Below are 23,270 nucleotides of genomic sequence, written 5' to 3'. Positions count from 1 at the left end.
AGGAAATGAAAAAGCAGCCATCAAACTGGGGGCTTTTCAGTAAGTCATAAATCTCCACATGTGGAAACCCATCTGCCTCTGCGATGCACATCTGGGCTGCCCTGCGCTGCCCTCTCTGCCTTTGCTGCCGGCTGTGCTGCGCGGCTCAGGGATCACATCATCACTGCCTGGGATGTTCAGCTGGATCAACGTGAGGTGACAGCTGGGACAGGTGACTTGAGGTCTTTGCACACCGTGCACATCCAGTCCCTGTGTCCACGTGAAGCTCCTCATGGAGACCAAGCCAATGTTCTTCTTTCCAGGAAGGTATAAGGCAGAGACCAAAGCGAATGCTCTGTCTCCATAACAGGGGAGCTAACCCGATTCCTTCTGTCCTCCCTTTCTGTGAGCGCTTGGGGACAGGGTTGCAGGGAGCACACCCTCAGTTAGAAGCCAAGCCATGGCTGTGTGTGTCACACTCAAGAGTAGGGACAGCCCTCACTGTATCTGTGTTGGCTTTATTGGTTGATGGTGTGAAGGAGTTCTTCTTGCAAAAGACCTCCCTCATTCTGCCTCTTATTTTCTCCTGTGAAAACAATCCCGCTGCTTTATGCAGCACACAAACCCACAAGTACTTGTGCCTTTTACCCAGACATTAAAATATACTGGCCTGTGTGCCAGTCATGGGCTTTTGATTGCATGATTGATTATCAGCCTCCAAATTGAAACCATGAGCATTCCAGCCGAGCTTTATGACTAGAATTCCAAAAATACATTCATAAAGGAGTGACATTTAAAGATATTTCCATGACCCTCTGATGTTTCAGCCAGTAGAGGGATTGCTTATACAATAACATTCCTTCCTAATGCGTTCAACCTGCTGTTGTTGGGATCAAGTGTTGTAGCTGAAGATACAAGAGGAATCAAAATGGAAAATGTATTCAGATTTAATGTGAATGGACTTCAGTGTTGTTTTACTCTCTACAGAGCCTGGGCTTTAACTTCTAAAGAAGTTAAATTATTCACTTTTTATAGCATCACAGTATGAAATAGTCATTTCAGAGACTCTCTTCTATCTATCATATCATCTTTGCTATTTGTTTAAATCTGTGGGGGAAGGTCTTCATTAATGTTGATCTGCTACTTCATCTAAGTGCTGCTGCTACTTCTGAGCGCTCTGATCAGGCTAGCGGGCTTAACATCAGTAAATGTGATCCAGCTGCGATGAGGCTGGCAATGGGTTTGGAGTGTCTCACACCAGGGGTTTAATAGCCTTGGGAATGCTGAGACCAGCAGAACCAGGAGGAACTTGAGGGATTAATGTTTCTTCACACTGAAAAGGAAAAAAAAGGCAAAATGGTCTCATTTCAGTTTCCCCATTTGTCACATGCCAAACGCAGACTGGAATTGTCCTGAACAGTGGGTCTATGGCTCTGGAACACCCTGAGGGCTCCAAATCAGCTGCGTCCTTCAGGGATAAATAGCAGGAGTGGTGGGTCAGATAATACAGAGTTTAAAAGCCTGCTATCAGCAGGACTTGGGCAACATTGATGAGGTGTGGGGGTGCTGCATGTTGACATGTTGAGGGTGATACTAACAATCTGGAAATGCTCAGGATTTCATTGGCACCTCTTAAGAGAGTTAACAGACTCTCAGGAGAGCAGCAGGAGTCCGCACAGACTTGCCTTGACGTTGGATCAAGCCCTTAGTCTGAGGAGCTCCAAGGTTTTCATTAGTAAGAACTATTACTTTTCCAACTCTTTTCAAAGTCGTCTCTCCCTGTAGGGCTGGAAACAGCTCTGGCGTGGAGCTAAACTGGTGGCAGCTTTTACCCTCATGCGTTCTCGTTTGAGGAATTCCCTGGTTGATCAAAACACTGAAAGCAGCCAAATGCTGCAGTTTCTCATCCTTTTTTTTCTCAACACACATGGCTTTGTGAAGTCAGACAAGTAACCTCCTATTTTCTTTCTCTGCTGGATACCGAATAGTATCTCACAAGGGAAATCATTTTATTATTTCTAGAATAGACTTTCTTAATAAGTGTTGGAGAAGATTATTAGCTTTATACTCTGGAGACTGATTTTTTTTCCTGTTCCTCAAAATTTAAGGATGCTCCAGTAGCTTCGACCACAGGTCTTCAACTGAGAAGACCTGACTTTGTTTCCATCTTGTGTGACAGTGGACAGAACATACTGAGGATCCCTAAAGGCACCAAAGTACCTGATTTCCATTTAAATCATTGGAATGGAGTTGTTGCGTACCTCTGAGAATATGACCTGCTGTCTTCCCATGCCTCAGTTTCTCAGTTTGGCAGTTGTAGCATTTCACCCAGGATGGTGTGAGGCTGAGGGATGGCAACGTCTTTAGACTATCTGAGGATTTAGAAAAGATATTCAGCTTCAGACTGTCCATCTCAATGCGTGCACTTAGATGGAGTGGGAAGAGCCCTTGCTTAGCCAGTTAGGCTGGATTAACCACATTGAGTAGGGCACATCAACCTATTGTCCAGTTGCCCCTGCTAGGTGTTTTCAGCTCAACTCTCAGCCTCTCAATGAACAACAGCAGCAGCAGCATCACTGCCCCAAGCGAGGACCTCAGCCTGGGGTAATGCACATGGGCAGTTTTGGCATCTCACACCAACCTTCTCCATGCTTCCATGGCTGCATGGGGTCCACACTATCCCCTGGAGCCATCTCAGTCTTGAGCAGCCCTCTGCTCCCTAAGCCATCTCACCCCCCAGCTCATCCCCTAAAATACCCCAGATCTGAGCACTGGGAAACCTGAGGTGTCTGAAATGGGGAGCCACAGCAGCTACCTGGAAGAGACATCAGGCATTAGGAACAGCAGCATCTGCATTTTGTGCTTCACTGCTAAGGGAGTGGATAAAAATACCACCATCTGTTTATTTTTTAAATGATAATTGATGAGTTACCCTTGACATTTCGAGTAAATATTTAACCAGAAAAAAGGGAAATAATAATTTTTAGCTTTTCAGGATTCTGTTTAAAGCCAACTGGTTTTCAAAGCCCTGGTGCTGTACACTGAACACTGCAGTTCGCTAAAGCAGCTGGCTCTGGGGCAGGGGAGGATTGGTGCAGGCTTGGCTGTGGTCCCAGCTAAGGCCATGCATGTTGGGAAGGTGCATGCATCCATGGGGACCTCTCCTGGGAGCACCCCTGGGAAGCAGGAAAGAGGAGAACTTGGATCCTCTCCCATCAGTAAAACTCCAACTGTGCTTCAGGTGGTGCAGCCAGGCTTGGGGAGAAACAGAGGGGCAATGAGAGGACTCCCATGGCAGGAAGGAGAACCAGGCAGAAACAGGAAGGTGGGGAATTCTGTGGCACTTTTGAGTGCCAAGTGTTCAAAGGAGTCACCAGCCAGTACCCCTCTGACTTACACAGCAGACAGCTATTTCTGCCTTGGGAAAACACAGTTTCTGTGGCATCAGTACAAATTGATTTACAGCGCTAGTGAAATGCTTAATTCCGGTTGGCATCAAGAGCAGGGAGGTGTGCAACCTCTTCAGATGCCTTTCTCGGTCCTTTAGCTCTCCATCTTCAGGTCTGTGAGCCTGAATACCTCGTTCATCTTGCCCAGCATGGTGACATAGCTTCTCTAAATCACACAAGTTTTGTGCTTTTATTGTAGTGTTGTCCTTGAGAGCATAGTACAGTAATTCTGTGTGGTACCAGACAAGGAGGAGCTACAGAAATAAGGTTAGGTGCCTGGGATTGGTGGGCACAACTGGTTCAGTAGCTGAGGTTGTACTGTGGGTATAAAGAGACTGTGATGATACTGAGGGGTAGCTCAGGGCTCTGTGCACAGCAGCACTGTGAGGACATGTAGAGATTGTTTGTGGTGAAGGTGGTGAGATGCTGGCACAGGTCGCCCAGGGAGGTGGTAGATGCCCCATTCCTGGAAGTGTTCAAGGTCAGGCTGGATGCGGCTCTGAGCAACCTCAAGATGTCCTGATGATCTTGGAGTTATTTGCCATTCTAACAAATTCCCTAATGCTGTTTTCTCCACATCTCCTATCTTGAGGCAGAACAGGGCAAGGACAGGACTAACATAGCTTTTATGTTTACATGTCCCTGCAGAGTCATCAGTCGAGCCCAAGGACTAAAGCTGGTGGTGGAGACTCTCATGTCATCCCTGAAGCCCATTGGAAACATCGTGGTCATCTGCTGTGCCTTTTTCATAATCTTTGGAATCCTGGGAGTTCAGGTGAGTCCCCTGTAAGCCTCAGCACCTAACCCAAGGAGGTAAGGAGGCACACATGGCCCCACATCTGGGTATCTATACTGATAGCACACTATAAACCTTCCTGAAACTGAACCAATGGGCTGTTTGGCTGAGGAGGAAGCAGATTTCCCACTATTCATCAGCCATTAAAATCTCATTAACAATTGCAGTCTAACAACAGTGACCCAGCAGCATGTATTCCCAGCCATAGTTGAAGGAGCAGTGGTTAGATCCAGTTAGTAGAGTTAGTTTTGCCCCTCTGGTTCCATCAAGGTCCTCTGCCCAGCTTTAGAAGTGTGTGTTGGTTTTGAATCCATAGCTTTGCCACAGTCAACAGCCTGGAATGACTCAGACCCAAGGGTTTATGTATCCCTCAGTTGCCACCCCAGCAGCACAGCGTGGCCTTCCAAGTGCTCCTAAGACATATTTATTCCTGACTTCCAAGTCTTGGCTTTGTGTCGCTTGATGTGTTGGAACTTTCTTGAGGCTTCCCTGTTGCATGCAGTGATTACAAAAGCCAACGTGATGACCCCCTTAAAGCACAGAACGGGCTTTCTTCATCCTTTCCCCACCTCAAGAACTTCTGCTTTGCGTGCAATAGGATGTGGTTCAAGATATTTTTCCACTTTCTTGGCCCAGCCACACCACAGAAGGGTCAGGCCTGATGCATGATGTGTACCACCAGAAAAGCTCCACTTAGGGAAGCTGTTAAATCCCATTCCTGTTCTGTCTGCAAGATAACATAGGGACGTCTCCCCTCCCTTCTTCTAGGTATAAACCAATGGGGAAATAGAAACTCTCAAAGCTGAAATTGTTGGTTTGTAAACTCCAGAGAGACCTTGAACTAGAAATTCATTCAGATTCTGACAGCTTGTACAACTGAAAGCTTGCAGAAATAGAGATTTCTGAGTCTGCTTCCTGCCAGCTCTGCTGGCAATATCCTCAGTCCCAGAAGTGCAGGCACCCAGGAGAAAAGTGGCAGAGTTTCCAATGCAGTTGGTTTCTCATCACCTGAAGAGATTGTCTCATATAAATATTCAGACATAACACTTATTTCTTTCTGAAGTTTATCTGATCTGTCACAGCCAGCTTTGGAAAGCAGCTGTTTGTCTTTGGTTTAGAAAGGTGTCTTATGTAATATTTTATACTAATATACTCTTTAAATAATAAATACAGCATTGAAAATAAACAGAGAACGTGCCATGCATAACCACCTCAGTGGCTAGATTGGCTTTGCATTCGAGTACAACAACATCCATCCATTATACTAAACAGATTAATAAAACAAAGCATATCCCGTAAAACAGTATAAAACCCAGACACAGGAAAATTTATACCCAGCAACAAAAGTTGCAGCATGCTCTTTGAGTTCCCTCCCTGCTAATTGCGATTGCTTTCTCCCTGGTGACTTGCAGTCTTAGGTTAAATTGTCATGACTGCTGATGTGCTTAAGTGGTAGATACAAGCAAGACTGATCCTGTATTCTGGATGCGAAGTTCTCCGTTAATATTCATGTCTAATTAGGTGTAAGATTAGGGCCATAGCTATTTGCTATAAAAAGATGATCTCTCCAAGTTACAGTTGGTTTTCCCACGTAAATATAAACCGGGGATTAAACCAGAGGGTTTAAATGCTATTAAAATTCAGCTGTCCACATTTCTAATGGTATTTCCTCTTAGCAAGACTGATTTTGGCGTAGAGCTTGCCCACGCATGAATAGTCATTAGTAACACAGAAGAAATACGCAAAACAAGTACAGTGGGAAACACTGGCTCTCTCAGAAGTGCTGAAACCTGAAGCACTGATGGGGATCAGCATTTTTGCAAACAGAGCTTTGCATTTCCAGACCCCGTTAGTAGCTGTGTTACTGCTCCCATCTGAGTGGCATTACAGGCCAGCTCCTGGAGAAGTTATATTTATAGTCAATATATTAAAACCAGTTATTTACCTTCCTGCTTAATTAAAGCTTTACTCTGTGAAGGCTATATCTCCCCAGTCTGCCGTACCCACAGATAGTGTTTCTCCATGGAAAGATCAGGGAATACTTCTCTTTTTGCATCCAGAGGTTTTATGGCTGCATTGAGTGGTGATTAATTTTGCATGCCTAGAGAACATCCTTCTGCTGTTGATTGCTGAAGGAAACCCATGGAGTAATGTGTGGGTTTATCTTGTTCACTATTATTTCTACTGATATTTGTTTAAAACAACAGATCAAAATCTGTCAGTGTCTTTTCTCTGTATACCCAGGTGGTGTTTTAAGGAGCCTGGAGAGCAGGCTGCCATTTCCCCCAAAACCAGCAATGTCAATAGCTTCTGTCAGCAAATAAAACCAGATTTGTTGGTTGTCTCCTGGGCTTTGATACCATCCATCCTGCTAGCATCAATCACCCTGTCTGAAGCAGTAATCATTCCCTACCAGTCTGTTCCATGTTGAGGAAGCAGCAGGTCTAGAATCAGGAGGCTCATGTTGCTTCTGCAGGTGTAAATAATGAGCTGACTCCCCAGGAGTTGCATCTCCTTTGGCTTAAACCAAAGGAAACAAGCTCAGGGTCATGTAGCCAGCACTATTTGGGCTTGGCTCCTTAAGCTCACCCCAGGGAATATTTTTAGAGACCCCTGCACAGACTTCAGAGCCTAATGATGGCTGGAGAACTGTGTTCAGGATCAGGGACCAGAGCAGTACTGACAGTAGTCTTGATTCAGCAAGAGCCCATCACTTGCAGCAGCTTGGCTCCTCTTTGGCATGTTCCCTTGTGACCCCTAAGAGCAGAGCTTAGTCCATTGCTGTGCTCATCAGTGCCACCTTTCCTTTGCTAACAGAGGGCCCCTGTTACACTTAATTTGTCGGTGACTCTTAAAACCAGCACCATTAACTGGGCTGAGAGCCGCTGGAGTCGTTCCACAAGTGGTAAGAAACCATTAGCTGGTCTGGGCTATTAGCTGGAGCTACACTTCTGCTGCCGACCCAGAAGCAAAGGCCTTTAGGGCATTCTCAGATCAGTGAACCAGACAACCTAATACATGAGGTGGGTGTCCTAAACGATGTGAGATCATGCATTTGTTCATTAGGTGTGTATTATATAGGCTGCTCACACTTAATAACCTGCACGAATGAGGCCATTTCCTTTAACTCCTCTGGTCAGCGTGGGAAGTGCAGAATACCCAGGGAGAAATGCCCATCATCTGCAGGCTGAATCTTTACAGTTCTCCTCTTCTTTGCGTATTTTGCAGCTTTTCAAAGGCAAGTTTTTTGTCTGCCAGGGGGAGGACACCAGAAACATCACAAATAAATCGGATTGTACAGAAGCAAGCTACAAATGGGTCCGGCACAAGTATAATTTTGATAATCTCGGCCAGGTATTAATAGAATGGTAATCTGCTTCTTTGCTCCTTTACCTCCTTGACTTAAAACCTGTGCGTTATTATCCCGTGGGATTTTCTTACAGGGCACTACCAGTTGCAGTAAAGATTCAGTTCACATACACATACACAGCATTCTGTCTCTGTAAATCCCAAAGGTAGTGTTTCCAAGCAGGCATACACTTCTTTTCGGAACAGAACAAGCACATGTGGCTTTGTGGAGTACTTAATTGCTTCACTGCTACATAACAAACTAAATATATCTTGCAGAAGGGCTTGTCTAATAGAGCCGGACAATTTCAACCTTCTCTGCAACACAGCCTTATTTTAGTAGCGTGGTAAGGACTAATTAGTGGGGAGCAGTGAAGACCTGGAGGGTAGAAATGAAACTGCTTTTGTCTTCTGCTTTGTGGTTTCCGAATTAGTGTTCATTGCTGAACCAGGGGTATTGACAGGTTCATGCTGCCAGGAGAAACCTTGGGCATCAAAGTGCCCCATTACCAGGCAGGTAATGATAATCCTCAGACAGGAAAGGGCAAAGAGGAGTAAAATACTATACTAAAAGAACTTTAGTGCAACTATATCTAACTTTTTCCCATGCATTTCTAGGCCCTGATGTCTCTCTTTGTTCTGGCCTCCAAGGACGGGTGGGTGGATATCATGTACGATGGCTTAGATGCGGTGGGAGTTGACCAGCAGGTACGTGTTCTAGCAAAAGCTCTGTGAGAAATGAGTTGTCAAAGGTTGCACATTCTGGCTCCTGTTTTGCAAAGCACTATTGGCTTCCACAGTCAAATGGGGTTGTGGGGTTAGGATCGAGGGAAGCATTTAACTCAACTCTTCAGGTATGACAAGGAGTTCAGTGAGAAGTTGGGGTTTGGACCTAACCTTTTTCATATGGATTTCGCAACACGACTGATGTAACAAGCATTAGGAGAACTGCACCTATCAAAGAATGGTTTGACTTTTTAAGCAATTTGGGCATTTCAGGAGAAAAGTGCTTTGTGTAGGTACAGGTTTTCAGTGAGGGATTTACAATAACTGCAGAGCTGTCCTGCTGTTGGCAGAACAGAGGTGGTTCTTTTCAAAAGTTCTTTGTGTTTTGCGAACATTCATTTAAAATATCTTAGAGAGCTTTAATTTCTGTGAAGTGCAGAGCACACTGAGCTGCCTGAAAGGGGCACCCACAGCTTTTGCATGGGCAGCAGCATCAGTTTGCTCCCTTCTTGGTTTTTTGAGGTTCACTTGACATTTGCCTTCCTCCACTTTGCAGCCAGTCATGAACTACAATCCATGGATGCTCCTTTACTTCATCTCCTTCCTGCTGATCGTGGCCTTCTTTGTCCTCAACATGTTTGTGGGGGTAGTGGTGGAGAACTTCCACAAGTGTCGGCAGCATCAGGAGGAGGAAGAAGCCAAGAGGCGGGAGGAGAAGAGGCTTCGCCGGCTGGAGAAAAAGAGAAGGAGTAAGGAGAAACAGATGGCTGGTCGGTAGTCTTTCCACATCTTTCTGAGTCCTGCTTGACCTTCCACACAATCCCCTTCTCCCTCCCCTCCCTGCCTCGCGTCTGGTGATCATTCCTCTCCCAAAAAGCATGTCCAGCTATAAAATTTGCATGAAGGAAATAGCATCGTTTTAGGCTGAGCAAGGAGCCATGGAGGCCTTTTTAATGGCTGCATGATTTGCAATGACCTTTCCATTGGAGGTTATTTAAATTAAAATATAATAGTAATCAGACCTGGAGCTTCTTGGATAGCAGAGCTCAGTGTTACACAAATAGTGACAATTGCAAAGATCAGCAGTGCCGGATGGCATCATAAATCTTCTGAGTCACGAGCACTGTTGCTTGATAACTGGATTCACTATTTAGTTTATTACAGCCTTGTAATGCCACAGTGATGTTACCTGTCCCATTTATCAAGAAGGTTTATTTATTGGCGCTGTAGCACCACTGCTATTCAAGAGTGTAATAAAATAATGGATCCGTCTCATTCTAGTAATGCTTAAAAACTCCTTAGAGAAACATATCAATGCATTTGCTTGAGAAATACAGATCAGAAAAAAAAAAAAGCTGTTGAGAAGAGTAACTAACTAGACCAAATAGCACTGATGCAAATTGAACTTAACTCCAAAAGGGATGTGCAAGCTGGCAGCCCTGCCTAGAAATGGCTTTACAGGTGAAAGGAGGCTAGACCTCCGCTCTGCCAAGAGTCTCCAATCCAACACTTGTCTCTTAGTCTTTTTGTTATTTTATTGTTGGTTAAATAAGTCAGCCAGAGGCCACAGGTCGCAGGTCCTCTTCTTCTCGCATGCTGTCTTCCGACGGAACTTTCTCCATTTCCCTTTGTGTCCATGGCCTCACACTTTCCCTCCCTGGTCAGTCCGTCTGCTGCTCTCTCTGTGTCCCCTTTCACATCTCTTTTCTATCTTTGACAGACTTCAGTACTGTTTAAGAGGCTGTCTGATCAGGCGCTTGTTCCGAAAGCTGGTAATATTGAGTCTGATGTATTGTTTTTAATAGTCTCAAAGGTATTTAAATAGCTATGACAGGCTTAACCATGCAACCACGTACTACAGTGGTGTCTCAGCCTCTCTCAGTTTAGCACTTCCCTGTGGTCCCCTCTTTGAGTCCCATGGGCTTCACAGGTTTTGTAACCAATAGGATGTATCACACCAGCCTCTGGACAGCAAACTTCAGTTTATGCCAAGAGCCTGGCTTCCCTGATGGTCAGTGGAAAGATGGAGGCTTCCCTCACGGGCAGTGGAGGACACATTAGACTGTTCTCAGTTAAGTGGGATACAGATGGAAAGAGTTTTTTGTTGCTGTTTTTCATATCAGAAAAATGCCTAGAAAGCTCTTTCAGTCAACCCAAGCTCCCAAACACAGTTGCAGGCTGAAGAGTTAGAAAATGTTGTTAAAAGCTGCAGAGAAAGATCCCTATTTAAAGTTGCCATTTTGGAAAGCAGGCATTTCTGTAGAAGAGAAATAGATGTTTAGTTATTATTAATGACCTTATTTATAATGCTAGAGGAGCTAGATGAAGAAAAGACGTAAGCCGGGGCAATTTCCCAGCGGGAAGGAATCACAAACCATCCTTGGAGATGTAGTTATTCATTCAGTCCTATGAAATGTCTAATTAAAGAGGCAATAAACAGCTATTTTACTGAGGATCAAATATTGCTGAGTATTCAATTGCCATAAAAACCTTTCAAGAGCAAAGTATGAAGCCCTCCAAATCACTTCAAAACAGTTCTCCCAATTCGTGTTCAGTGAAACATTGGTTTTAATTGACCGTGTCCAGCTTTGCCCTCAGAGGCAACAGATGTCATTGCTTAGCTCTATTCTGCATGGTGGGAACTGGCAGATGATACCAAAACTAGGGCTTTGATTATGCCAGCAACTCCATGGCAGTTCCTTTAACTGAGCTTCCTGAGTGTCCCCAGATGCCCAAACCAACCTATCAATGTCAGACATAGACATCTAATTGGTTGCACAGCCATTTTTGCTTGTAGACACTTCAAGTGCATTTGAACAGTTGGAAACCAGAAAAGCCTGTGAAATCCCAGATCACAGGATGTAGGCAGATGCAGGAGTGGTTGCTGTAAGGTGCTGGCCCAGCAGGATGTGTATCAAGTCTGTCCTTCAGGGGTGTCTTCTTCATCACCATTAAGTGATGGGGTTCTGAGGTATTCTCTTGGGCTTCCACCTGTGTATGTGGGAGGAGCACAAGAGCCCTTTTCCACAATGAGCCCGTGTACCTGAGCCCACCCTCCATAAGGCACCATGAGAGGATCCTGCAGAGAACCATTCCCATTAGAGGCAATGGAGAGCCTGAGACCTCTGCAGGGGAAGGGAAGTCTTGCCGTGTGTCCTGCCGGGTGATTAACGCCGTTTCGTTCTTTTAGATCTAATGCTGGATGATGTATTAATGGAGAGCTCAGCCAGTGCAGTGCAAGGTACTGGGAAGTCGGCACGTCTCGTCCCACTTGAATGGCAGTGCTGTGTCACTAACGGCTGGCCACCGCTGCTGTGAGGCATCCCACTAAACCGTGTGTGTGGTGCAAAGCTCGTTTGCTTACTTCATGGCACACGCATATCATTCTGAGCTGCGGGTCCGCAGACCTGGCTCAGCACTGACACTTGCAAACCCTTAATTTACCCCTTGATCATGTTATGTTCTTCAGTATGATTTTTTTGTTGTTTTTTTTCTGGTTTTCATTAAGTCACTCTTGGACTTTTCATGGCTTTATTTTTGTTCTCTTTTTTTTGTTGGTTTTGGTTTTTTTTCTTAGAGAATAATGACTGGACTGTGAAATGGGCCCTTTATTGTTTAGCTTCCCAACCACCAACTTAGGAGTCTCTGAATAACTGGCAGGATTGTCTCTGGAAGGCAGGCAGTCTCGCTTAGGAGTTATTCCATTATTCTCCAGCCCCTTCTCACTGCTTCGCTTCAGAGAGGCACAGTATTTTGTCAGCAGGGTAAAACTCAGCGTAGTGAAGAGCTTCAACCCCACGCCAGCCCTCAGCATGGGTTGGGGTTCAGCCCTTGTGCTGCCCAGCTTGTAAATTCTTTGTATTGATTGGAAGTCGTTTGATCCACGAGGTATCTTGTGAATTAAAAGAGATAAAGATGCCACCTCAAAGCCTTTCCACATCTTGGTGGGGATGGACCAGCTGGGCTAAACACAGCTGGGGGCTTGACCTGGTTACCCCGACCCACTGCTTACTCATGTCATGCTTTCCCATCCCTCCTCGCCAGGACGATGCTCAGGGCTACAAATCTGCCCCTTTGCTCTTTTTATGTCTAGGAGAAGGTTTGATCTGGCAAGCATTTTGTTTAATTCATAACTTATGAATATTAGCCTGAATAATTAAAGAGGTGCCAACACAGAAACAAATATGGCTGTAATTTTTGACAAAAATAATACGCTAGGAAAATTGTGCTATTAAAACTCTCACCTGTGAACAAGCTCCCACTGCTTGAGATGGGAGCGGGGCTCCATCCGTCTCTCACATATTGCAGGGAGTTTGATTCAATACAAAGGTGAGGGCTATTGGCCTTCACTGAAGAGGGTAACTCAGGGAGACAGAGGTTCCTACCTTGTCTTTCTAAGGCCTGGTTAAACTTTATCACAACATGCTTTAATATATCCTGAATCTCCTTCCCACTGCCATTCCCGGTATTTTTATCTCTCTGCTTTCAATCTTGCGGTTCTTGGTAGGCTTCCTGTACTCTCCTGCGAAACAGGGCAGCAGGAGGGGATGTGCTGTCACTGGGTTTGGGGTCTGTTTGTTTGTTCTTCTATTTATTTGGTTGTGACTCCTTTCCTGGTCCTACAGAGCCACATCAAGGCTGCCTTATTTTTAAGGCACTGAACTCATTCCAAACTCCTTCATTCTCTTGCGCAGGCCCAGAAACACTTGAGTTTGCTTTTAAAACCTGGTCAATTATCAGGTCTGTGCTTTGTGTTTCCTTTTGTTGCCTTTTCTTTGGATCCAGTGGTAGTGAATGTGCCACACTGCTCTTCAGGCACCAGCATGAGGGAACAGAAAGGTTTTACTTCAGAACCTCACTGTTGGGAATATTAAGGAATCAGTCCCGGGTGCTGTAAATGAACCTCCTGTGGTTCAGTGAGAAATCTGAAGTTGTGACCCCAAAGCTTTCACACATCTCTGCACTTACAGAGGGCTTCTTTTCTGTTTCTGTGAAGATGAGATGGAGTATTGCGTGTGTGTGCGTGTGTGCTGCTGCCTGGTGCTTAGTGAGATATTATAATTTCATTTTTTCCTTCCCCCCCCCCCCCCCCCCCAAAGTCTACATTCTATCACAACTGGAATCTTCTCAGTGGAAATAATTTATCATTTTCCATTTTGATTTTATTTTACTGTTATTTTTCAGTAAATCCATTCAGTACAATAAAAGCCAAGCCAAACGCTGTGTTTAAAACAAAAAGTTCCTTCAGTGCAAACTACTTCTTAACCTTATAATATTCTTGATACAGTTTGTAAATCCAGCTGCGTCACGGACTCATTGCTCACTGGTTTGCTGCTGTCCTCCAGATACACTCAGACCTGAAAAGTAGTTAATTTCCTTGTTATAGGAGAAAGAAGGAACTGGAGGAGACAGTAATGGAATTGTCCCACTCTCATGAATTCCAATTTCCTGTGCCCACACACCTCCAGTTGAAAGCCACCTCGGGGAAAGTGGCAATTTCCTCTTGACAGGGCTATATTCAGAGGCTGCTGCTATTCAGAGATATTTTGGAGCCACACGCCCAGCCTGGTTCCCCCTAAGAAAATACAGTTAATGGGAAGAAAGTGGCCTCAGCCCCATGTCCCATGGTGATGGCTGAGACTGGTCAAGCCCTGAGACCCTCTGGCCGTGGCACAACAGGGCAGAAAGGATGCCTTTAGTGCTGCTTTGCTGGTCACTGGTGCCACTTCACAGGTCACATCCTGGAGCTGTCAGAAGAAGAGCAGCATGGGGTTAAATGCCCCAAACCTGGGCTGTGATCACTAAACCCAAAAGGCACCTGGCCTGGGAGAAGTTAGAGTGGGATTAGGAATGGGAAATGTTTATCGTGCAACAGCAGTGTCATTGCCTTTCCAAATGGGCAGGAGAGGATGGCGATGAGTTTGGGCACCCCACGACACAGGCTGGGGCTGCTGTGCTCTGCCTCTCAGCCCTGGAAAAGGGGGATAAGTTATCCTGCAGGATGATGCCAAGAGGAGTGTAGAATGTGAGCTTGAGTTGAGCTGCAAAATCTCCTTCCTACCTGGGTTAGGAGATTGCTCAGGATCCGCTGTCTGAGCTGATCTTCTCCTCTGCAATGGTATCTAGATTTGAGCCACTTCTCCTCTCTCCTGGCCTCCAGCCATGGTGAAGCAGCTTGATTTACACCCTGTTTACCAGCCTAATGTCTCGTAGTGGGCTTTTGCTGTATTTCCCCATCTCCTCATATTCTCATTCTGCCAATTCTTCTTTGTTCGTTTGCTCTCCTCTTTTCTTTAACGCCATGTGTGCCGGGAAGCCAAGTTAACCTTTCCAGTAATAACCAAGACTAACCCAGAGCTCTTGTTGTTCTTGACACAGTGTATTGTAACAGTACAGTAATGTGGTGTTGTGTTAGTTGTGGAGTTCACCACCTGGAGTTTAACAGATGTCTGTATTTCCCAAGATGTTGGTATTGTTTAGCTCTTTACTGCATTAATTAGAAATGATACTGTGTGATAAGGGGCATGGGATTTGTACCTGGGTCATTCTACATGAGCAATACCCAAATTGTCTGTAAAACTGATTGGGTTAAATACATGGAATTCATACAATAGCAAGAAAATGATTTATCTGTTCAGAAAGTTCCCTGCCCACCTAGACACAGTAGGTATTTATTGATAGTCCTTGGACAGCATGTGAGCTTGCGTGTGGTTCATCTCGTGGTAGTATCTCTATTGCACTAATATGCATGGCTGGCATGCGGAGATGGATGTAGTGAGTGGTGGCAGGTTTCATAAGCAGGGTTGACAAATCCCCTCTCAACAAAGATAATGGGGAAGGCTGAAACATTTACTAATGGTAATTTTCCAAGGCTGCAAAGGCATCTGCAAGAGCAGCATCCAGAGATGTTTGGCTGTGGAAACCTGGGGGAATGTGCTGGGAAAGGTTGAAAGGGAGCTCTGGGAGAGGGGGAGAAGCCTTTGCATCTCTATGAGCAATTAGCAACCCTGCTTATGGGGTCATGCACTGGCTAATCCAGGTGCAGGAGCCCTGCACAGGAGACATTTTATAACCTCTCTCTAAATCCTCTCTCTTTTCTAACAGAGTCGGTGCTGTTCTGTAGGATTTGGAATTACCTGCCAATCAAAGCTAAGAAAAAATTAGAATTCCTGTGTAATTATTCATAAGTAAATCCATTGCAAGAAAAGGCAGAAACATTGACATTTTTCTTTGAATGTGAATTATACATAAATGCAGAAGTGAGTGATCCAATTACAATGGTGTTTCTTTCCGAGATGATAAGTTGGTTCATAAAAATAGGTCCTATTCCTAACCTAATTGTATTCAAACATTTTAGTTAATTTGCTACTTATAATTCAGCATAATGTGATCGAGATATCTTGACTTTATGGAGATTTATGCAGATTCTGAGATACCCGACAAAGTCTTAGGAGTGAGTCAGCAGTTACCAGCCGGCCTTTTTGTAAGCACTTAATAGATTCACACAAAAATCCGTTTTATAGACCTTTTCATCAATATTGTGCATTAGCAGTCATGTACAGATCACCTGAAGCACACTGCAGATCAGAAAGTGAATATTAATTTTGCCTTTCATTTGACGACACTGAGGCAGAAGTTTGGGTGTTCCAAATCCCTACAGAATAAAACTGCTGAATGATTTGTCTCTCTGGGCTGCAAGGGAAAGGTCTGTCTTTATGGAGGAACCAAACTCTGGTTTTTAGGATCCCGTTATGAAGCAGGGAGCACATGAAACCATTAAACCTATGGGTTTCATTGCAATGTCATTGGCTACTGACAAAGAATTCTATTTCCAGGCAAAATTTAACCTTCTAAAATTAGTTTTCCCTGAGGGCAACCCAAACCTCTGCTTCCTGGCTTCATTCTGCCCAACTTTTTTGCTCAGAATCATGTATCAAACTGTACATTTGCTCAGCAGCACTAAATATCAAGCCATGTAATTCTTACAGCTCGATAATTTTCATAACCAGTTGATCATCTAATTATGAGAGTAATATTATACCCTGACATATTCAAGACAGTCCTTTCCACTTCAATCTGCATTATAATGCCGCCTTGAAAATTGTACTGAATTATATACTCAGCCTTGGCATTTCCTCATTAGAGATTAGGTGAGTAAATGAGTTTATCTCTAGGAACGTTTGGGGTCTAAAGAGCATGTGTCATCCCTGAGGCAGCCGAACATGGGAATGAGTTGAACAGTGAAATCTGCACTTTGATAATCTTGTCTAAATGGAGGATCATTATTTTCTAATCGCTAAGGCTGACTGATCAGTTTTCCTTGGTATTTTTATGGACCATTTTTCAGGGCTCTGACAGTGCTGAATTTTGTTCTCTCTCCAGTTTATTGCAAAGAACATAATATGCCTGAATTACATCTCTTTCAAAGACCACCACTAACTCAATGGCCTGTATTTTTAGCCATTGTTAGCGAAATCTGTCCCCATCATTAATTGGGCTTTTCGGATAGATTGGGCACTTTTAAGATCTGCAGAAACAAAAATTGTTAGTTTAGTTTAAATTTCCCTACAGGGAAAACATTCTTTAGCAGCACAACAGTCCCAGCTCACCTCATCCCTGATGCCGTAAGGCTGAGTATAGCGCATGTCCCACTGAAGATGTTTAATGGATGTAAGATGACGGGAGCCCTGCTGTGTATTAAAAATGGTAACATGCCAGCAAGAAAAAAGGAAATGAAAAAGACAGCATGTTGCTGTAATCAGCCTAGAATTTATCATCCTTGGAGTTGGAAAGTGAGGGGGCATTGACTCCAGAAAGACGCAGAGAAATGACTTGACGTGCCTCTCCGCTCTCCTCCTCCCTGCTGCAGAAGCACAGTGTAAGCCCTACTATTCGGATTACTCCCGCTTCCGTCTCCTGATCCACCAGATGTGCACCAGCCATTACCTGGACTTGTTCATCACCGGAGTGATTGGCCTCAATGTGATCACCATGGCCATGGAGCACTACCAGCAACCAAAGGTAATGTCACAGAGATGGGGAGAAGGTCAGGAGGGACATGGCCAGCCATGGTGGGATATGCTGATGGGCAGAGCTAAGGCCAGTTTTGCTGTTAGACTTTGGGTCCCCATTCACCATGCTTGACCCTATCCCTTTGTCCCATGGAGGATATCCATCCAGCAGCTGGCTTCCAGCTCAAACTATGGCTTTCATTACCTGGATCCCATTTTCACCTCTCCCTTCTAGTTAAATGCAAATGGACTGCTTTGAAAATGAGGATGGGAGCACGATTGGTTTGCTTAACATGATGCTGATAGAACTCTTTCATTTGATTTAAGTTTTCCAGCAAAAAAAAAATAAAAATAAAAAAGGAGAAAAAGGAAAAATAATAGAACAATTTGTTAAATGTTTCTTTTTGCAAAGTTTCTTCTAAATCCCCAATGTCCCATAGAGCCTAGTTTTCACAGGCACTGAATTCCATGGTGGTCTTTAAAAACCAGTTTAACATATTAGTGCACTGTGTTCCTGGGCCTTTGTCATACTCTGAAAATAAAAACAGTCTGTCCTGGTATGTCAAGTCTCTTGTGCATAAGAATGAAATGGAAATAGCTGCCTTTGCCATATAACTTGTACTTTATTAGCCACTTTCAGCATGAATAACTGTAACACACAATAGGAGGAAATATTCTTTAAGACTAGACAGGACTTGAATACTTAATGTAAAAAACAAGTAAGACGGGTAAACGAGGGGAAAAATATCCTGCAGCCTATCATAAAGAAGCCAAAAAGTGAAAGGGCACAAGCCCAATTTATTTCCTCTGTTCAGGTCACCTTTAAATACTGGAAGGCTCATTGCATGATTCAGTCATTTGGTGATGAAAAAGGTTGTTGGAACCGCTCTAGGGCGGGCGTCTCACCGCAGTCGTTTTGCAGCTACGTTTTCTCTTGTATTATAAAAATGTTGGGCAGGCTTTTGTTTTTAATTTTCTTTAGGAAAATAACACTTTGTCTCTAAGCCTCTGGTATGCAGCATCTGGGTAATAACTCCAAGCTTGGGCTATGCTCAGTCGACAGCACGGTTAGAGCCATGCACGTGCTTGAGAGTCTTGCTGAATCAGAGCCCTGAAGTTGCTCTGGTCTGGGTGACTGGTGGCTGGGATCCTGCAGATACTTAAATGGCTTAAATGTACCAGGGAGCTTTATATCCAAGCTAATGATTGCTTGGCATATTGGTGCTGAAAGGGGATGGTGGTGGGATACCCTGGGGTGCCCTGTGGATGAGATCCCAGGTGGAAATGATGCCCATAGGGAAGAGGGGCTGCAGTGTGTGTTGGAGGTGGTTTGAGCAAAGTTGCTACTGGGCAAAATCTGCTTTGCCAAATGAATTTGCTGGCAGAGCCCAGGTCCCTGCAATATGACAGGGAAGCTCATTCAGAGCCATGGCTTCCTTTGGTGAATGGGCTTGTAATTCTCAGGCAGGTGAAGTGGGTTTTGTCCATGGACGCTTGAAGCTGAACTGTAGCATGAAGGCAAAGTGCGTGGCTTAAACCCTTTCTACTCTGGTATCTGGTGCTCGGGGATCAGCAAGTCTTGGATTTGGTCTAAGAGCACCCTATTGCCACTTCCCAATTCCCTAACAGTGCCCTGGCCACAGTTATTACCATCCCGTTTGCCAGCAGTGAGATATTATTTATGAGGCCACTCAGGATGCTGCTATCACAGTGCTCCTTCATGAGCAGGACTTTAGGAATGAAGTCACCACTGATGTGGCTTAATGTCTGACTGTGCAAGAGTTGTCCCAGCCAGGAGGCACCTGTAGTTAATGGCCAGGCTGTGACCTCTGCAGAAGGAAGAGGAAAACCCAAGGCACTCACTCCTGCTGGCATGCCATCCATCTCTCCTGCTCCTTGCCAAAGCTGAAGGTGAGGAGGGAATGACAGACTATCACAACGAAGCCATTTGGCCAGCGCTTTCACGGACACAGCCAGCCCATAGCTCTTGCTGCAGTGCACAAATAAGCAAGTGGAATGAAATTCAGCTCTCTTCTGAAAGCACGAGGATGTTTTGAGCTGCTGACACCTGCAAATGCAGCAGCTCTTACCACTTACCCGGGTGACTCTGGCTGGGGCTGAGTTATTGCCCTGGGGTTTGAGTAATGCCATGGGTTTGTGTCAGCCTCTCCTGTGAATGATATCAGCTGGGCTGGGGCCAAGCAGAAATGCAGCTCCTGCGCTCCCTGAAGCCCTGGGGCTTTTCCCTGGGACATGTATCATTGGAGAGAGACCACAGTTGGAGCCTTTTATCTGTCATTTGGAAATGAGTAACTGGTGAAAGCAGGGCAGGTTTGCAGGCAGCAGATGTTAGTGTCTAACCCAGGTCCTGTGTCCACATCCCAGGTTCTTGATGAAGCCCTGAAGATTTGCAATTACATCTTCACCGTTATCTTTGTCCTGGAGTCTGTTTTCAAGCTCATTGCCTTTGGGTTTCGTCGCTTCTTCCAAGACAGGTAACAAAAGCTCTGTCTTCTTCGTGGGGGAAGCAGCAGCAGGTTTCTGGAGACAGCTGCCCAGATTCGGTGTCCTGGACACTAATGCTTTTCCTGGTGCTTTGTGGTGTGACTGGCTGAAACCTGGGTAGGTGGAGGCTTGAGATGTGAGTTGGAGAAAGGATCGGGCATGCCAAGAAGTGTAATTGCACCACTTTGGTCCTTAGGAGTGGACAAAATAGAGTGAGAATCACACCAAATGGCTGGTTCTCTTCTCACACCAGTTGCACGTCCATATAATCAAGATGACCTTGTGAAGTGACAACATGTATGCCAAGAGAGAGAAGCTGGTCCTCGTTTGTGCAGAGGCAGATGTGAAGCAGCAGATGAAATCACTTCTTCTTCTAAATGTTCACTCTCTTACCTCACAAATACAGATTTTATGTCCTTGGTGAATCTTTCTCCTCCCAATTTTGCCTCCTTCAATGCTAATACCAAAAGAGCTGGCACTGAGCAGGACTTGACATGAGCCCTTCAGCAGAGAGGGCATGGTTCCACCCCTCTCCCCACATTTTGGGTGTCCATGTTGGGAATATGCCTCTCTCTGCTCTGGCTCAAATCCTCAGGGTCTTTCCTTCTCCCAGCATGATTTTTATTGAATGGGCTGGACATGAAGGAGCTGGTTCTTTCTAGGGCTGAGGTCCATGAGCGTCATGTCTAGAAGTGGCCAGACAGATACCGCAGCATCTCCCCCGATGTCTGCAGCCTCAGGATAGGAAACTGCCAACCTTTTGTTTCTGCTTCCCCTCAATCAAGAATATCTCTGGAATTGGCTGATTCTCTAACAAGATGCATTAGTTATAATGATTTCATAACATAACTGCATTTGTATAATACCCTCAGAAAAATGCTGCAGATTCATTTGAGTGCTAGAACCATAGAAATGACTGGAATTTGTGTGAAACAAGCTACCTCCCCTTCGCCAGCTTCTTGGTAGATGTTAAACTTCATTTTGTGTTGTCTCCAGATGGAACCAATTAGATCTGGCAATTGTGCTGCTGTCTATCATGGGCATCACTTTGGAAGAGATTGAGGTGAACGCTTCTCTACCAATTAACCCTACTATTATCCGAATCATGAGGGTTCTCAGGATTGCTCGAGGTGAGACAAATAAAGCAGAACTGACTTCTGTTTGAGGTGGAGGGAGAGTCAAGCACTGGGAAACGGTTCTGGGGCACATCCCCATCGCAATGTGCATAGCACTGGTATCAACAGGCCATAAACAAATAAAACAATGGGGGAAAATACTTGAGAGGAGCCAAAAAACTGAGCCAACTGACCATGTGTTTCTATCTTAAGAGGACCTGAAGGCTGAGAGCTTAGAAATACAAGAGAAATAGCTATGGCTGTAATTCCCAGAGATGAACCTGGAAAAAAATATGCCAGTCAAATCAAAGCCGCCTCTAATGGGGATTAGAGAACACAAGCCCAAGTACGTTGGCTTTAAAAGACAAGCATCTAATAAATTTAATTTCCTGTGGGACTTTACGTCTCACCACTTGGTGACAAAGCATTCCTCATCACTCTGCATCCATCTGTCCCCTCAGACTTGTAACAACACGTACCTGGGTGGGGAAGCCAGCTTCTGCAGGGCCTGAGTTTTCAGAACAGGATGGGCCAAATGCTGAAGATGTAAAATGTGAGTGCTCAGGCCCCTAATAAAGTACTCTCAGGCCCTCCTGAAAGGCAGTGTTGTGCTGTAAGGCATAATTGCTCTGATTGCAGCCCTCATCTAAGCAAAAGAACTGGAGGAGAAATGAAATGCTGCAGTTTCTCAAAGTGGGGGAAAAGAGTGGTTTTCAGTGCATTTCATCCCTTTCGGAATTAAAAATACACATGGTTTCCAATTGGAAAGGCAACCTTCTGGAAGAGATGTGTAAATCAGTGAATCATGTATGAAAAATGGGTAACCTATGGAAGTGGGAAAGTAGTCCCAGGGCTGGGAAAGTAATTGCTCATAATAATCGGAGGAAGAAGATGGGTCCAACACTGATAACGTGGGGAAGGGAAAAGCCAGGGAGAACGATAATGCTTTCTTCACATCTCAGGCTAGGTGATGCTGCTATTCATGGGGTTTTGATAGTATCCAAGCAACCAGGAGCGATGTAAAAAGGCCAAGGACGATAGCAGCTAATGGAGAACAGTTGACATGATTTCACATTTCTCTTCCTATAATCTGTGGCTCCTGGGAGAGGGACTGAGTTTGTGCCTCTATGCTAACCATATTCCGTTACCATATTCCCAACGTGTTTTCCGCAGTGCTGAAGCTGCTGAAGATGGCTGTAGGGATGAGAGCCCTGCTGGACACCGTGATGCAAGCGCTGCCGCAGGTAACCCACTGCCATATCAAACCACATCTCCTCTGGCCAGAGCTAATTTCCTATTGCAGAGGAATGCTAATCATTTTGTCTTTACTGTCATTAGAGAATCACATTTCCCTTCCGAAGCACAATCTGAGATACAATCCTCACATTGAGGTCATTTTTCCCCTGAAGCAATTTAAGTTTTGGATTAAAGAATGCAGCAGGAAACAGGTCTGGAACAAAAAATCAATGAATGTTCTTTTTTTTTTCTTTTGTGTTCCCCCCCCCCCCCCCCCCCCATTTCTTTTTCTCTTTCCAGGTGGGGAATCTGGGTCTTCTCTTCATGTTGTTGTTTTTCATATTTGCAGCTCTTGGAGTGGAGCTGTTTGGAGACCTTGGTGAGTTTTCCCGTGTCAGTGGAAGGGGTGGGTGAGGTGTGTGAATGGGGGGGGTCTCATGGCTGTGCTTGGTCCCACAGAGTGTGATGACACGCATCCCTGCGAGGGGCTGGGACGGCACGCCACGTTCAGGAACTTTGGGATGGCTTTTCTGACCCTCTTCCGAGTATCCACCGGAGACAACTGGAATGGGATAATGAAGGTAAGACACCCAAGGAAAAGGAATATTGCCTATAACTGCTTCATTAGAAGTTGACCACTCTGCTCCAGACTGGTACCGATGTCCAACCAGGACACTCCTGCAATGAGCTGCTCTGTCTATCCGTGCACTGGGCAAAGCCTCTAACATTTCTGTCCCAGCCACGCCATGTCTATGATTGCAGGCTCTTAGTGTACTCCATATATTCCCTTTTTTACCCTGAGAGAGCAACTCAAAAAGAAGGGAAAAAAAGAAAGGGACTTATCTCAAGTAGCACCAATTCAGCTCAGTAATATGCATTGGTTTTATTTTTTACCTTTGTTGGTCTTACTTTGGTGTTTTGGTTTTGTTTCTGGGAAAACCCAGGTGTCTGAGAGAGAGTCTTTCTCAGGGAACACCCATAAAGGCATGTTATTATGAAGAAATCTGGTCTATGAGAAATAGGGTGCTAGCTAGTCTGCAGGAATCACTTCTCTGTTCTTTTCTAGCCTGTGGTATGTGTTAGGTGACCAAACTCTTAATGATGG

The 23,270-nt window shown here is 44.9% G+C and overlaps 1 protein-coding gene across 15 annotated transcripts in view; it reads left to right on the top strand.

Moving 5' to 3' along the window:
• The window catches only part of CACNA1G (calcium voltage-gated channel subunit alpha1 G), a 140,897-nt gene that overhangs the window by 98,354 nt on the left and 19,273 nt on the right, over positions 1–23,270 (top strand). For 5 of the 15 annotated variants that reach the window (XM_061455458.1, XM_061455455.1, XM_061455451.1 and 2 more), the window contains 11 exons: positions 4,077–4,203; positions 7,453–7,578; positions 8,191–8,280; positions 8,855–9,068; positions 11,489–11,539; positions 17,168–17,319; positions 19,695–19,804; positions 20,811–20,944; positions 22,103–22,173; positions 22,466–22,544; positions 22,625–22,746. In XM_061455458.1, coding sequence (XP_061311442.1) covers positions 4,077–4,203; positions 7,453–7,578; positions 8,191–8,280; positions 8,855–9,068; positions 11,489–11,539; positions 17,168–17,319; positions 19,695–19,804; positions 20,811–20,944; positions 22,103–22,173; positions 22,466–22,544; positions 22,625–22,746 — 1,276 coding nt within the window. The remainder of the gene's footprint in view (positions 1–4,076; positions 4,204–7,452; positions 7,579–8,190; positions 8,281–8,854; positions 9,069–11,488; positions 11,540–17,167; positions 17,320–19,694; positions 19,805–20,810; positions 20,945–22,102; positions 22,174–22,465; positions 22,545–22,624; positions 22,747–23,270) is intronic. The other 10 variants (XM_061455460.1, XM_061455464.1, XM_061455453.1 and 7 more) reach the window with 3 other exon arrangements.

Source organism: Pezoporus flaviventris, unplaced genomic scaffold, assembly GCF_033815535.1.
Source record: "Pezoporus flaviventris isolate CSIRO_AGI_PZ_B2104156 unplaced genomic scaffold, CSIRO_AGI_Pfla_v1 ptg000020l, whole genome shotgun sequence".
Taxonomy (NCBI): domain Eukaryota; kingdom Metazoa; phylum Chordata; class Aves; order Psittaciformes; family Psittacidae; genus Pezoporus; species Pezoporus flaviventris.
The sequence above is the reverse complement of the archived record's forward strand: the minus strand, read 5'-3'. Positions and strand labels throughout refer to the sequence as shown.